General features: G+C 37.7%; 1 protein-coding gene across 3 annotated transcripts in view; it reads right to left on the bottom strand.

Moving 5' to 3' along the window:
* Positions 1-621: 621 nt before the first annotated feature.
* LOC149537890 (magnesium transporter MRS2-3-like) overlaps positions 622-17,322 on the bottom strand; it is a 106,550-nt gene continuing 89,849 nt past the window's right edge. For all 3 annotated transcript variants that reach the window (XM_089799302.1, XM_089799303.1, XM_089799304.1), the window contains one exon: positions 622-1,104. In XM_089799302.1, coding sequence (XP_089655428.1) covers positions 823-1,104 — 282 coding nt within the window. In that variant the 3' untranslated portion in view covers positions 622-822. The remainder of the gene's footprint in view (positions 1,105-17,322) is intronic.

Below are 17,322 nucleotides of genomic sequence, written 5' to 3'. Positions count from 1 at the left end.
GTAGGCTTTTCTTTGTTTTCTAAATTGACAAGTTATAACCTTGTGTTTAGAGAGCCTTTTTTATGTAGAGCGGGTTAAAAATCGAAGTGTTTTTTTCCCTTAGAAACCTTATGATCTCCCATTTGAAGATTATTAACATTTGATCTAAAGCCTTCGTTAAAGCACAAATCAAATTTGAGAATTAGTACTATGCAGGTAATACTTTCTCATTCTTCTTACTTCTGGGCTTGCTTGAGGATTTTCCGATTCCCTATATTTGATATTTAGTCAGATTAGGTTCTTAATTGGATCAAATTTAAATTGAAAAGAATCCTTATTTTCTGATATTTGATGGGGTTGATTTTAGTTTTCTTATATTATATTGCAACTTTGCCAGAATACCTAAGAGAAAAATATACAGTACACATCTAAATACATAAATCCTGCCTTTTGCAGACTAGCCTTGCAGCACTTTTCGTAAGATGTGATCTCTTTTCTACATACTAAAACTAGCTGATATCTCTTAACCAATTTCGAATTTCTATATGATGCAGACAAAACATAAGAATTTCCAAGTGAAGTTGACAAGAAGCAATCTGACTGTCTTCATACATGTTTAAGTTCTTGAATCAAATAGGATAATTTGATTGAAAAGGTCTTCCACAGGGTTTTCATCTCTTAAAAGAAAAGAATTATACACAATTTTGTAAAAGAAGCCATGCATCTCCTTTTGTGCCTCTTTTCAAATTTGATTAAGGCTATGATAGAAGATTTGTCGAGTAGCATATATTAAAGGTAATTAAAGAAAACATTTATATTCAGTATTAAGCATTTAGAAATGAATTACTCAAGAAGGCGCTTATGCTTGCACCAAGTTATGACTAATACATAGATAAACATTGCAACAGATGCAGAGCCACCAACCACCCACAGAAACTCCGGAAGGCCACCAGTTTTAAAGAGTGAAATGCCTATATTCATACCAAAAATTGCTGTAACAACAACAAAAATGCTCATAACAAGAGTTCCAGTTGTCATCATCACACCCATTTGTAGAAGATGGTTCTGTTTATCATCCAGCATAATGTTGATATAATCCTCGGTATCATCTACGTATTCTCGCAGCTGTAACCCACCACACAGTAGATAAACATTAAATGAAATTTGATGACACAAGATAAATGTACAAAAGATATCAAGTTAGAAAATAAAGATGATCCTAGTTAAAATGCAAGGAATCAATATCAATGAAAGATGAGACAATAAATAGTTTCAAAGGAAAGGTTGAGCGACATAAACCAAGAAAGACAACATCATCAAGCTTAGCAGTGATTTAACCATGGGTGGCAGATAACCGATGATGATCTATTTTACTAATCAATTGAACTTTATCACTGAACTGAAGTTCATTGAGCAACGAACTCTCTAACTTGATATAAGGTAAGTGCCAATTTTATCAATATATATAAAGTTAAAGAGTGAATAGATTTTTACAATCCATGAGACTATTGCTGCTGTTTCTGGATTCAATTGTGTAAGTATTTTTTGCATCAACATTTGGGATCACACTTTATGACCCATCATTGGGATGAATAATAGATATTTTTTGACTCTCTATCGTTCCTTCCCATGACATAGTGTAATCTGAAATGTTGATGCAAATAATGCCTACACAATTGAATCCAGAAACAGCTGCAACAAGATAAAGTTAGTTCACATTGGAAACACTAAAAGTGTAATGTCCTGAAGGTGAGACGTCAATCCGAAACTACCCGTACGAGCTCTTGCTACACACTTGGTCCGTATGGAAGCTCTCTCTTATACCCATAAAGTAGTTAGCAAGCCATACGGTGTGTGAGCCACACCTTTCACCCATACAGTGATTACTGTCTCATGGTGAACGTAATGCACATATGGTGAGGTCATGTCACTAGCACAGCGACACCTACCCATGATGGCCTCCATGTATGGTAAAGACCGTACAATCACATTTCGGTATAGTGCTCAAAAAGCCCAAGTTTGATGTCACCCATACGCCTTCACCTCCGTATGCTCAACTCTACCCTTATGTTTGTATGCTACACTCCTATGGCCAATCTATTCCCACTGCTATTGCGTATCGTTACAAAGAATATTATTATTGATAAATTAATAAATGCAAACAGAGAGACCAATTGAACAAATTGTTCATATTTTCAAATAAATGTCAAATTGCATCAATTTAAGACCAACTAATTCAGACTAGGGTGGGGAGTTACTCCTGCCGAAACTACAAATACAAAATAGGGAGGATCTTGCACCTTCAAAACTGCAAGAAGCTGAACTCTAACTGGAATACGCAAATACAAAGAAAAAACAAATTCACCTTGCCTGCAACTATGCCAAACTCGGCCTTACAAATGGGCTCCACAAAGTTTCGTGAAGGATTACAAATGGGCCGACACCAAATAATTTATAACTTTCTAATTAATAAAAGGGCCCAAAAGATATTATTAATTATGGGGCCATACAAACAATTAATTTTAAAATAACTATATAATTATATCAGGGACAATATAGTCCTCCTGACTCAAGAATTTTACCCTCAATCAATTGCAGACTCAAATGTTCCAAGATCTTTTTGTTTTCCCATGTGGCATCTTCTATTGGCAGCTCCTTCCAATGAACAAGGTACTCCTTGATGGTGCATGATAGCTTTTTCTCTATGGCTGCACGATCTCTGCGAGCTCTTAAATAAATTTTCCTTCTTCCTCAATGGGTGGGAGTTCCACAAAAACCATGACACGCTGACCAACTGCCTTTTCAAAGCATGAAACATGAAAAACATTGTGAATCCGACTTCCCTCAAGAAGTTCCAACCCATTGGCAACTTCACACACCCTCTGAACCACCCTGTAGGGTCTACAAAAGAGTGCCTTTAACTTCTTAGTACCACTTTTCTTCAAGGAAGATTGTTTGTAACCGATGATAAACCAAATCTCCTACTCAAAACTCCTTTCTACCATGTGAGGTTGGCATACATCATCTGTTGATTTTGATCCTTTTGCAAAGTGTCCTCGAGAGACTTCAAGATATCCAAACTTTCTTGCAGCCAGTCTTTGGCCCTTGGTGCAAAACTGTCACCAAATGCTAGATCGACAAGTGATAAAGGCTTGTAACCATAAAGTGCCTTGAAGGGTGACATACCTACTGACATGTGAAAGGTAGTGTTGTAATAATGCTCTCCTATATGTATCCAATAGACCCACACCTTATGTTGTTGTAAAGTTTATTACCAGATTTCATTGATTGCAGAATTTTGTTGCAGGTACAATCAATATCACCAATGTTTTAATTGCTTCTAGAATCTGCAAGTGTTAGTGCACTAATAACAGAAATGAATTATATGAAACTTCAGAATTATCTTCGATTCTTTTGGAGTGCTTGCATTAATAGATTACAATACCAAGATTACATCAGGCAGATTGGATAAATACCCACGGAAGAGGTGTGGGGATGAATGGCCATGTCTCCCATGAGAGACATGGACATTCATTCACACACCCATTCGTGGTTAACTAATCACATAATTATTTATTGTCTCAACACATTGATTTAAATGTATAAACCAATCATTACATTTGCGGCCTAATATAAAGGATAGATCGACAAAGATCTAAACATCAAAGGAACCAAAGATAATCTTGATCATGCCTTAATGATCTTGGAACATATAGGTCTTATCGGTTGCAGACTATGTAAAGTGCAATAGCACATACATATGCATATATGCATAACAGTGTGTGCATCATGTTGTTGTGCATATAAACATAAGTATGTGCTTCACAGTAATGTCAGACCGAAGCTACATGCATTAACACTCCCTCTTAGCTAGGGAAGACAAAGTGCATATATATAAGTTCTTTATATGAAAAGTAGTATCCTCAAGATATATATAACAAAATCAAGTCTCTTGACATTCTTTCGAATTATAGTGTGTATACAGATATCAAGTCACATGATATCCACCATAAAAGATCATGTTATATCCATCGATATTAAGTCACATAATATGTACCATGAATTTGAACATATTGATCTTCAACAAATATCAAGTCACATGATATCCATCAACATGCACTTTTAACTATCATGATTTTTCCTTGAATATCAAGTCACATGATATTCATCATGATAGTAATCTAATAATAATAAAGTCTTCACCTTATCTTATCAGAATCAATATTTCATTATAAAAGATTATCTCCTTAAATAATGAACATAAGGTAGGCCCATGAGTCATAGAGTCACACATATGACAAAAGAGTTTACACATTAAACATTTTTATTTAAATAATAAATATTCACAAAGTTGGGACTCAATCTCATAAACTTACATTTCAATCAAGCCAAGTTTCTTTCTGAAATGATCAACTCTCACTTTAGAGAGAGCCTTGGTGAGAATGTCAGCTATTTGATCACCTGTATTAATATATTCTAATGGAATAGCTCTTCTTTCCACCATGTCTCTTACGTAGTGTTAAGGAATTTCTATATGCTTGGATCTATCATGAAATATCATATTCACAAATAACTTGATACAACTTTGGTTATCACAATCAATAGTGGTAGATTTCATAGGTTCACCAAACAAGTTAGAAAGCAATTTCCAAAGCCACACTACTTCTCCAGCTCCGATAGCTGCTGCAATATACTCTGCCTCAGTTGCACTTTGAGCAACAGAAGCTTGTTTTCTGCAGATCCAAGAAGTCATGGCCGATCCTAAACTGAAATAGTATCCTGATATGCTTTTCTAGTCTTTTACATTTCCAGCCTAATCAAAATCAGTATATCCATATAACTCTAAGCTGGTATTCTCATATTTAAGTTGATACCCAATAGTACCTTGAAGATACCTCAATATATGTTTCAAAGCAACAAGATGAATCTCACGTGGTTCACACATGAACTGGCTTAATGCATTCATTGCATAGCAAATATCAGGTCGAGTATTTACAAGATACATCAAGGACCCAATTGTTTGTCTGTATAAGGTGGGATCAACTACTCTGGATTCAGCACTTGCTTCCTTTAGCTTGTGAAGGTTGGTTTCCATAGGTGTAGACATAAGTCGACAATCCCACATTCCAAATATTTTCAAAATATCAACAGTATACTTCTTTTAATGTAGAAAGATATTACCAGAATTCTGACTTACTTCCAAACCAAGAAAGTAATGAAGAATTCTTAAATCCTTCATTTTGAATTCAGAAGCCAAATCTTTCTTACACTGATTAATGAGATGTTCTTCCTCTGTAATCAGAAGATCATCAACATAAAGAATTAAAATTAACATATCACCTTTGGTTACCTTGAAGTAGAGATTTGGATCAGCCACGTTCTTGCTGAATCCAAGACTTAAAAGGTATTTGTCAATCCTTTCATACCAGGCCCAGGGAGCCTATTTAAGTCCATATAGAGCCTTCTTCAATTTACAAACATAAGAAGCAACATCATGAGTTACAAATCCTTCTGGCTGTTCCAGGTATACTTCTTCCTCTATTTTTTCATAAAGAAAAGCAGTTTTTACATCCATTTGATGGATTTTCCAACCTTTGGCTACTACGATGGCTATTACAGCTCTAACAGAAGTGTACCTAGCAACTGGTGCAAAGGTCTCTTCAAAGGCAATTCCTTCCTTTTGACAAAAACCTCTAGTACAAAACAAACTTGATGTTTTTCAATGCCACCATCTACATCATACTTAGCTTTGAAGATCCATTTTGAAGATGCAATAAATTTTTCCTTAGGTCTCAGAACTATGTACCAAACATCATTTTTTAGTATAGACCGATATTCTTCCACCATGGCATCTTTCCAAGCCTGATGTTTAAGTGCTTGAAAAGTACTAGAACGTTCATGATTCAAGCTCTCACATACAAAAGCATTATATATCAATTTCTAAGTCTCTTGCTTTCTCGAAAGGTTCCTGAAGGGGCTACAAATCCATCTCCTTCCTGTATTATTTTTCTTGCCCAAAGTGGCCTTTTAGACTAATCAAGACTCTCTTCTTGAGTATCTAGAAGGATTTCAGTTTTAGTTGAAGTCTCTTCAGGAAACTCCCTCTAAATCTCAGAAGCAGGAGTCTCTTTTGGAGATACATCAAATGTATCTAGTTCATCGAAAGTTTTGGCTCTTCTAAAAGCAATGTCTTCCTCAAGATGACATCTCTGCTTAGTTATATTTGTTTCTATCCAAGAATATAGACTTTGTATCCTTTTATTGTTCCACTAAAACTGATGAGAATACCCTTTCTTCCAGAAGGTTCTAAATTAGACCTCTTTTCCATAGGTACATGAACATATACAGGACATCCATATATCATTAGGTGACTGATGTCAATTTTCTTTCCAAAAAATGCTTCTTCAAGAGTCTTATTGTCCAAATGTGAGTGAGGACATCTATTCTGAATATAGACTGTTGTGTTGGATGCTTCAACCTTGAAAGACATACTCAAATTTTGATCAAAAATCAAAGCCAGAGCAGTTTCTACAATAGTTTTGTTCTTCCTTTCAGCGACCCCATTTTTTTGAGGATTGTAAGGGACTGTAAACTCCCTCTTAATCCCGGTGAGTTTGCAGAACTCTTTAAATATTTCGGAAGTATACTCCTTCCCATTATTTGTTCTGAAATTTTTAATATTCTTACTGGAGTTCTTAGTGATATTTTTGAATTCTTTAAACTTAGAGAGAATCTCTTCAAATTCTTTCCTTTAAGGAAATATATCCATGTCTTCCTTGAAAAATCATCAACAAATATCAAATAGTGCAACAATCCTCCTATAGAAGGTATAGACATGGGCCCGCATAGATCAAAATGTACTAGTTCCAACACTTCTTTAGTTTTGCTCAAACTATGAGGAAATGGCTTTTTAGTGTTTTTTCCCTAAGGCACAACCTTTACATGATTCATTCTGAATATGTTTTAACTTGGGCATTCCAATTACTACCTTTTCCATTGAAGTTAGGGCACGAAAGTTGATATGATCTAGTCTTTTATGCCATATTTCATTTAAATCATAGGTCTCATGTACAAGTGCAAGGTTTGTCTTAGCACATAGCTCATATTAAAGTCTTTGTCATACTCCTATTGTTAGAGCCTTCTTATGGTTGAATTTTTAGGCCATGCTAGTATTTCCCTTCCACGAATGTAATTTTATAACCATCATCTTCAAGTGCGGATATAGATATTAAATTCCTCTTAATACCTGGTACATAGAGAACTCCAGAAAGTTGAATAAAATTTTCAAAATTCAATTTTATGATCTAGGTCCCAATTCCTTTTACAGAGTGTGCAGAGTCATCACCAATTGTAACTTCTTCATCTGTTTCTATTTGCATGCCTTCTAGGTTATCCTGATATCCAATGATGTGTCTAGAAGACCCGATGTCAACTATCCATGTATTCCTTTTTGTTGATATATGGCTGGATAATGCTGAATAGAAGGCATATTTCTCATATTCATTGCCTTCATTTGACTTCTCAAATTTTGCAAAAGATCCTTGAGGTTTAGATCTATCGAGACAATTTATTGCATAATGTCCATACAAATCACATCTAAAGCATTGGATTTTGGACAAGTCTTTCTTCTGTTTGGATTGTCCTTTTCCATGAAAATTTCTTTTCCTTTTGTTGTTTTTCTTCTTTCCCTTCTTATGAGCATTTGTATTAAGAACTTGAACATCTTCATCTAGGGTTTTGAGTTTTCCCTTAATCATTAATCGTGATTCTTCTTGAAGACAATATGATCTTAAACGATCTAGTTTAGGGACTTTAGACCTAGCACTTATACCTTGTACAAAGGGTTCCCAGGAGTTCTCCTAATGCTATTAAGGATAATTCTTGATTTTCAATCTCAAAACCAAGTGCAGATAATTGATCTCTGAAATCTGTGATTCTCATAAAGAAAACATTTATAGTTTCCCCTTTATTTATGCTTACCCTATTCATCTTCCTTTTAAGAGCAAGTTTTTTGCTTGTATTATTGATTATAAATGCATTCTCAAGAGCTCGAAACATACGATATGTTGTGGTATGTTTTGCCACAATAGGCACTATGTGGTCTCGAACAGCATATACAATTATCTTCATAGCCTTTTGATTTTTCTCGATCCATTATAATTTTTTAGGGTCATCTTTAGGTTCCTCTTTTTCCTCTCTTACAAATGATTCTAATTTGTTTTCTTTTAATATCATCATTACTCGAAGTTTCCAAGATTCGAAGTTATAAGCACCTCCAAGGTGATGTTCAAATCTCATTGTGTTTGTCATCTTTGTAGAGAGAGGGAGGACTATTATTTGAAGTAAAATCTGATTCTAATAAACTTAGTGTGATCTTTCCTTAGCCAAGCTCTAATACCATGTAAAGTTTATTACCAGATTTGACTAATTATAGAATTTTGTTACAGGTACAATCAATATCACCAATGTTTTAATTGCTTCCAAAATCTACAAGTGTCAGTGCAATAATAATAGAAATGAATTATATGAAACTTCAGAATTATCTTTGATCCTTTTGGAGCGCTTGCATTAATGGATTACGATATCAAGATTACATCGGGCAGATTGGATAAATACCCACTAGAGAGGTGTGGGGATAAATGGCCATGTCTCCCATGGGAGACATGGACATTCATTCATACACCTATTCGTGGTTAACTAACCACATAATTAGTTATTGTCTCAACACAGTGATTTAAATGTACAAACCAATCATTACATCTACGGCCTAATATAAAAGATAGATCGACCAAGATCTAAACATCAAAGGAACAAAAGATAATCTTGATCATGCCTTAATGATCTCGAAACATATATATGTCTTATCAGTTGCAGACTATGTAAAGTGCAATAGCACATACGTATGCATATATGCATAACAGCGTGTGCATCATGCCATTATGCGTATATACATAAGTAGTTTACGAGGTCGCTCTCCAACCATTTGATAACAATCTTCATCTAACCATCCATCTGCAAGTGATATCTCATGCTCGGTAACAATTTCATTCATGCCAAGTGAAATAGTACCATCCAAAAATTGCTATGCTCCACGGGGACGCGTCCCCTGCCTCTGTACCCTAGTACCCGTACCGGGTACGAAACGGGGACGCGGGTACGGATTTTGGCCGTACCCTGCGACGTCCCTTTTTTGAAAAATTCAGAAACGTCCCCGAAACGGCCAATTTTTTTGGGCAGGAAACTTGGGGACGGCCAGCAGTATCGGGGACAGTTTTGCCGTCCCCTATCCGTCCCCGAAACTGCTGGCCGTCCCCTTTTTTCCAGTCAATCTGGAAAAGGCAAACCATCCCCAAAAAAACATTTTTTCCTAATTTTTGTTGTTCGTGTGGCCCCTAGTCATCTTAAAGACATAATAACAATATGCAACCTATATTTGGTCCATTAAAACACTAACTCTTCTACTCATTTTTCGATTTAACATACTTGCTAAGAGGAAGGAAAAAAACATAAGAGCAGTAGCAGCAATGAGCAAAGATTGTGTTTAGTGAGGCAAGACTGCTTTCGGTATTTACTATTTACTAACAATTTTAGTTGGACTTCTCTTTATTTCATTCTGATTTCAGCATGATACTTGAAGCCTTTAGGCATTTTAATTTTTGCTATATATGTATGTGATATTGTTATAATGGAAGCACTTAGTATTTGCCATTTGATAATATTCCATGTATTTATCTTCTAAAATGTCTATGGTGAATGGTTTATCAATGTTATGATATACATATTTGAATTTTGTCTCTATATTAAAAAAAATCCCCTATGTTTTTAATCGCCGTCCCCTAATGTCCCGTCCCCTAAATTTTGGCTTCGACCCGTACCCGTACCGGAAACACGTCCCCGTCCCCTAAAACGTTCCCGTCCCGGAAACTCCGTGGAACATAGAAAAATTGTTGAGGAAACGGCTATCCCTGTCACTGACTATGTTCTGCAAAAAGCCATGCAAGTGAAACACCTCTCAGAAAAACAGCTCAACTACCTGAGCTGCCTGAAATCCTATGGGAATAGAAAATAAATGGGCACAATGCTCTCTCATTTCTCATAAGTATTTACAGGGGCTGCAGTGACCTAGTAGACAAGGAATGCTTGGATTTATTTTGTTGGCAAGTGGAGCATTCATGCATGTATTGTAGTGCACCATCCTTGAGGCCCTTCCAAGTGAACCTTTCCCAAGTTTTCCTATATATCATGAGGTATTCAGGGTGTCCTGCAAGAGGCAAGCCATGCACTTCCTTCAAAATCCTCTCCATCTTTAATTCAAGTACCAAATATATAAGGATTTTATAGTAGATGACATCGTTAACCATCTTGTAACTATCATCCTATATTTGGCCATTCACCAATTTGCACAAAAATGAATACTTGGAGTGATCTATGACAATGGACATATGGAAGGTCATCTTGACAAGGCATTGGCCACCACATTATTCTTTCCCTTCTTGTACTCAATGTCTGTAAGCATATTTTTAGCACTCGAGTTTTAAACTTTGAGAATCAACCCTATGGGAAGAATCCCTAAATTGTCTTGGTGTTTTAGTTGGTCAAATGAATACATCTAGGGAAGTATTGGTACAATACCACGTACCACATGTCCATTGGAATGACACCATTCAAAGCTCTGTACGGGTACAAACCCCTCTCCTTCATCAACATAGCTCTGGGTGACAACCACGCACCAAGGGCAAAGGACTAGCTTCAAGAGGGACAAGACATGCTAAGATGCTTGAAGGAAAACCTACAGCAGGCACAAAATCAACAAAAGATGTACGCTGACAAACATAGAATGGAGAGGATTTTCGAAGTAGGGGATTTGGTCTATCTCCGGCTCTAGCCATACCAACAATCTTCATTCAAGGAAAAAGGAAAAGAAAAATTGAAGCCACGATTTTATGGCCCCTATCGTGTAGTTCATCGCGTTGGTCAAGTCGTGTACGAATTGGAACTTCCGAAGGGAAGCCATATTCATAACGTTTTCCATGTTTCATGCCTAAAGAAGGTCGTAGGGCAGAACGTCATGGTAGCCACAGACCTTCCACCACTCAATGAAGAAGGAAAGCTCATATTGGAACTAGCCAAGATCATCGAAGTACGTGAGAAGACTCTACAGAACCGCGCGGTGAAGCAATATCTGGTGAGTTGGAAACACTTGTCATTGGACGATGCGACGTGGGAAGGAGAGCACATTCTCCACCACCCGGCATTACATTTTCTTGAGGACAAGCAAAATTTGGGATGGGAGGACTATGATGTTCCCGTTATAAAATAAATCATTTATCAAACTATTGTAAGGGGCTGACTGATTTTTTGTATCTCGAACCCATTCTTATTTTTCCTCGACGAGTATTTAAGCATGGCTTAGAGGTAGTCTTTAGGTATGCAATTTGGATTATTTCTTGTACTGCGAATTCCTATTGGGACTCTGTTGTTCGCCATTTCGGAAGTGAAAGACCTTCCCTACTTGGCTTTTTCCGATCTCGGTGGGATTCAACCCTCACCCTATTCTGTCGTCTGTAATACTTCGCTCGGATCTGGCAAATCGGAGCCCCATCTTTTTGGCAAATATTATTGAAAGGTTATGTGTTCTAATCTCCATTGTTGATTCTATCTTATGAAATTGGGTCCCTGTGTTATTAATTGTCTGAGCACTTCCTCTCTAGCCGTACACCATCCACTTCTTCCAACACGAAGTTCATCTTCCATGTGACTAGATTGCCCACTGTACGGCCCACGCCCAGCTCCTTCATTTCACCACTGTACAGCCATTTGGCCTTCATCTTCTGCCACCATACAGCCAAGCATAGATCACCATACGGCTACTTGATATCACACCATACGGCCAACTTGTTCATCGTACGGCCAGCTTGTTCACTGTACAGCTAAAGTATTTCACCTCACATCCTGCTCCCACCCTCACTATATGGCAAATCAGTATCCTTACCCTGCCACCATACGGCTGTACGGTGTGGCCTCCAATTCTTCCTGTATCGTGGTCAAATCACCTCACCGTACTATCCTCCAAAACTTTGTATTGGCTCCATCTAACTGACATTGCAAAGGGAGAGGGATTGCTTGAAAAAAGTTGTAGTTTTGAAACATTACAAAATCTAGTTCTTTGAATCCTCTCCAAATCATTTTGAAAGATTCATCACGAATCAAAAGTTATAAGTGTCGGAGTGAAGCATTGTCTAAACAGTCAATGACAGTCATAAGATGACAGCACTTTGTCACCAGCCTTTGCCCCCTGCCCAAGAATACATATGGGCTGCATTTTAATTTGGTAACATATTTGTTATTTTCCATGTGACTTTAAAATGGGTGAAATATGAAAGTCTTAGAAAATGATAAGATGGAAATAATTGACAGAAATAATGAAAAGGATTTCCAAGAAACAGTTACAAGAACCAAAATGTGGCAGCAAAACATTATTTATTGTAAAACTCTCAATGCACTGGGGGTTCTTTTTCTACTTTCTAAGAGCCTATGTGCTGATCGTAGCATAGAGAATGGGGCAATAGTTTCTTTTTCTGCATTTTGATTGTAATAACAAGGATGATTTGATTGCATGGTCATATCATTTTGTATCTGAAACAAAGAGTTAAATCATATTTTGGGTATGTTGGTCCCAATATTGATATCTCTGATTTTGACAAATCACATGGTGATCTTTTTCAGGTTTTGGTTACTAACCTTATTTCTCAATAAATGAATGTTTAAGTATGTAGGTTTACTCATCCTTTATGTTGCAAAAATTGTTTCTTTTCATTTTCTCTATGATGTAAAAGATTCAACATGTGGGCGTGTGGCCGGTTGTTGGTCTTTTCCTTATTTCCATTTATAAACTTGATTATCACATTCATTTCATGTTGATAAATGAATGTTAACCACCTTTGTGTCTTTGGGTTAAAGGCATACCAATTCATATGATTCATTGTATATCTATTTAGAGGAAGTTGTACCTCTTAATTCAGAGGATGATTATCAATACAATGATAATTTGTCCAACTGTTATATTCTTTGTTCTTCATGCTGGGCATCTTGAGTCATTCCTTTTATCTCTCTTTGTAGGACAAATCTATTAACTGACAAATGTCAAAATCATATGCTTCAATTTTCTCACCCACTTTTGTTGTCGCTCAATTCCTATAGTAGGAAATGGCTCAAACTATTGTGGTTTGTCTGCAAAACAAATTTTGCTCCCACAAGGTATTGTCAAAACATGGTCAGCCTGCATGACGGTGAGCATCTCATTGTCATAGATGGAAAATTGTTGTCGATCTCTCGAGAGCTTTCAACTCTAAAATGTGATGGGATGACGATCTTGCATTAGCACCGCTCTAATGCCTTCACCCAACACATCACACTCCAAGACAAAGGGACAAGTGAAGTCAAGTAATGCGAGTACCGGACACATACTCATAACTTCTTTCAACTTGTTGAAGGTGTGTTGCACCTACTCATCCCAATGGATGTAATATCCCCGTCATAAAACAAATGTAATTAATTAAACCTTGTTATTGGGCCGATTGATTTAATACATCTTGGACCCATTTTTAATTGTTTTCGTAGGTGGTTTGGCCATTGGCTATCTTTGTACACCCTCGGAAGGTTTTCCCAATGAGTATTTAAGCACGGCTTGTAGGTAGTCGTAGGGGGCATATTTGAAAAAAAAATTGTATTGCGAATTCCAGTTGGGATTCTCTGTTGTTCGCCATTTCGGAAGTGAAAGATCTTCCCTACTTGGTTATTCTGGTTTCGATGGGATTCGACCCTCGCCCTATTTCGTTGTTGCATGTAATACTTCACTTAAATTTGGCGAATTGGAGCATCATCTCTCAAAAAATAGAAATTGAAGGTTATTTATGTTCAATTCTCCATTCTTGTTTAGAATTTGGAATTAATAGATTAAGTTACAGATATTTGTGTTCTTTTCCTTCCGTACCTCATCCGCTCACGCCATACTACCTACCATATGGCCTTCCTCTCCTTCACTAACTCTACGGCCCACCCCCTTCACTCTCCCTCTATACGGACTTCACATCATCACCCACAGACTTTCCCAACACTATACGACCAGATACAGGCCTCCACTGTACGACATTGTTGTGTACCTCTTTCATCCCCCCATTCGTATGGCCTCCCTATATCATCCGTACGGCATTCCTTGCTAATTGTAAGGCCATTTCTAGACTTTGTACAGCTATTCCTAAGCATTGTACGGCCAACCCATACTTCCGTATGGACATCCGTCCTCTTGCTCCACCGTACTATATATCGTATGGTCACTATTCCATTGGTTTCCATACAGCATTTTCTCTGGTCCATACCACTATCCAGCCCATCTATACAGCCCTTGCAATAACACCATCATGTATTTTTACTGTAACAGACATCAGAAGATCAAATCAAAGTAGTCGTGGGACACGAAACATTACAGTGGTATCAGAGCTTTTGATTCTATCAGCTTGTGGAAGTGAATGCAAGTTTATACTCGAAGGAGAAGGCGAAATAACCCTATTGATAGAATGGCAGATCGTCAGGATCCTACAACAGAACTCATGAATCTTTTAAGAGAGCTCAACAAAAACCAAATATAAATCAACGAAACCCAAAGGTTGATGCAAGAAACACTACAGAAATTATCCAAGGGAAAGACAACAGGAGAACAAAATGGGCATAGCAAGGACTCAGTTTCTAGAAGGGCAAACTTTCAACCCTTTCGCTCTTGACCCTCAATACCCATCTTCCTTCCAACGACGGAAGCACCACACAAAGAAAGAGAACCCACTTTTCAGGAAATGCAAGAAAAACTTCGGAAAGATTGGCAGAACGCAAATATGGAAGGTGATATATCTTTCAGAGACTATGTTGATCTAAGAATGAGATATTCTGGCAGGGGAAATCATGGTTATTTTAATGATGATATCAAGAGAAAGATCGGAAAGGTAAACTTATCGCAATTTCATGGATCTGGAGCCATTACCGCACAATCATGAGTCCTAAAGGAAAATACTTATTTCCAACTCAATCCGATGCCCGAAGAGGAAGCAATCAAGTTCACAGCACTTCATTTGGAAGGAGTGGCGCATGAATGGTGGTATCATGGACTAGTCACTCTCGGACACGACCACGTAACCTCTTATGTCAAGTTCACTAAGAGACTCATTGACCATTTCGATGGGAAGGATCCTAAGCTAAACTTCAAAGATCTAGCTCAGCTAAAGCAAACGGGCACAGTAGACAACTACGTCACTGTGTTCCAAAGGCTGTTAGTATTAGTTACAAACATCTCAGAAAGATGTCAAACTGTGTTATTCATGGATGGGCTGAGAGAACCTTTGAGACGCTAGATCAAAGGGTTAAACCCTTGGACACTCAACGAAGCTATTAAGAAGGTGGGTGAAATGGCCACATCTTCCTCCAAAACTCATGCAGCTACACCAACACCATCCCCACAAGAAGACAAAGACAAGGAGTCAATTCTGCAAAAACCTCAGTTTGATGAAGATTCTCGACAAGAGCTCCAGAGGAAAAAGCTTTCTTTCACATGCAAAGAACCATGGGGTCCTGGTCATCGCTGCCTTGGTAAGGGAAAGATTCATTACATTGAGGTGATGCCTAATGACGACAAAGAACAAATACCTAGAACGACTAACAAAGAAATTATCCAGTAGGAGAGAATAAATGCCCTGATAGAAAAAGGGGGTTCCATTGTTACCCTCACTATAGCAACTGGAAGTGGTATCTTCAAGGTTCGTGGCACACTTCATGGAAAACGAGTCTCAATCATGATTGATAGTGGTGTCACACTGAATTTCATCAATTAATCTTTGGTCACTAGTAAAGGCTTGCACGCAATTGAGCATGGAGGATTTGAGGTTAAGGTTGCAGGAGGAACCTTGTTACCTTGCACTCATGTGATCTCACGGCTACAAATTTCCATGGGAAACTATACCATGACAGATGAATTCTTTGTCATTGATTTGGTTGATACTGACATCATTTTGGGCATCCAGTAGTTGGAAACTCTTGACCAGTACACCCAAAGTTTCAAAAGGATGGACTTTTCATTTGAGACAGATGGCAAAAAGGTGTTGCTAAGAGATATGTCAAATAAAGGATCGAGGGAAGTCACAATCAAGAAGATGGAGGCTAATCATGATTGGACCCCAGACGCTGCAAGCAAAAACACCACACTCAACACCTTACCCCATTCCTTGGATAATTCACGGGCCCATCTATTGGTTGAGTACTCCAAGAACACTTTTGCATGTCAATTGATGGATGGCTATGTACGTGATGAAAGATACAAAATTATTGATGACATCATTTACTTCGGCGGGAAGATCTACTTAGTACCTGACTCAGGGCTGAAGAAGTTGATTACGGAAGGTTTCCTGTTGCCAGATTTACATTTTCTTGAGGACAAGCAAATTCTGGGATGGAAGGACTGTAATATCCCTGTCATAAATAAATGTAATTAATTAAACCTTGCTATTGGGCCGATTGATTTCATATATCTCAAACCCATTTTTAATTGTTTCTGTAGGTAGTTTGGCCATCGGCTATCTTTGTACCTCAGAAGGTTTTCCCAACAAGTATTTAAGCACATCTTTTAGGTAGTCGTAGTGGGCATATTTGGATTATTTCTTTGTACTACGAATACCAATTGGGATTCTTTGTTAGTCATCATTTTGAAAGTGAAAGATCTTCCCTACTTGGCTATTCCGGTTTCGGTGGGATTCGACCCTCACCCTATTCCGTTGTTACATGTAATACTTCGCTCAGATCTGGCAAATTGGAGCATCATCTCTCGGCAAATAGAAATTGAAGGTTATTTATGTTCAATTCTCCATTCTTATTTAGCGTTTGGAATTAATAGACTAAGTTACAAATCTTTGTGTTCTTTTCCTTCCGTACCCCATCCGCTCACGCCATACTACCTACCATACGACCTTGACATTCACACCGTACCTCCACTCCTCTCCTTCACTAACTCTACAACCCACCCCCTTCACTCTCCCTCTATATGAACTTCACATCATCACCCACAGATTTTCCCAACATCCTACGACCAAATACAAGCCTCCACCGTACGACATTGTTGTGTACCTCTTCATCCCCCCATCCATACAACCTCCCTATATCATCCGTACGGCATTCCTTACTAACTATGCAACCATTTCTAGACTCCATACGGTCATTCCTAAGCATTGTATGGCCAACCCATACTTTTGTACGAACATTCGTCCTCTTGCTCCACTGTACTATATACCGTACGATCACTATTCC

The sequence above is a fragment of the Cupressus sempervirens genome, chromosome 9 (genome assembly GCF_028749045.1).
Source record: "Cupressus sempervirens isolate cs-2001-9-10 chromosome 9, ASM2874904v1, whole genome shotgun sequence".
Lineage (NCBI taxonomy): Eukaryota > Viridiplantae > Streptophyta > Pinopsida > Cupressales > Cupressaceae > Cupressus > Cupressus sempervirens.
The sequence above is the reverse complement of the archived record's forward strand: the minus strand, read 5'-3'. Positions and strand labels throughout refer to the sequence as shown.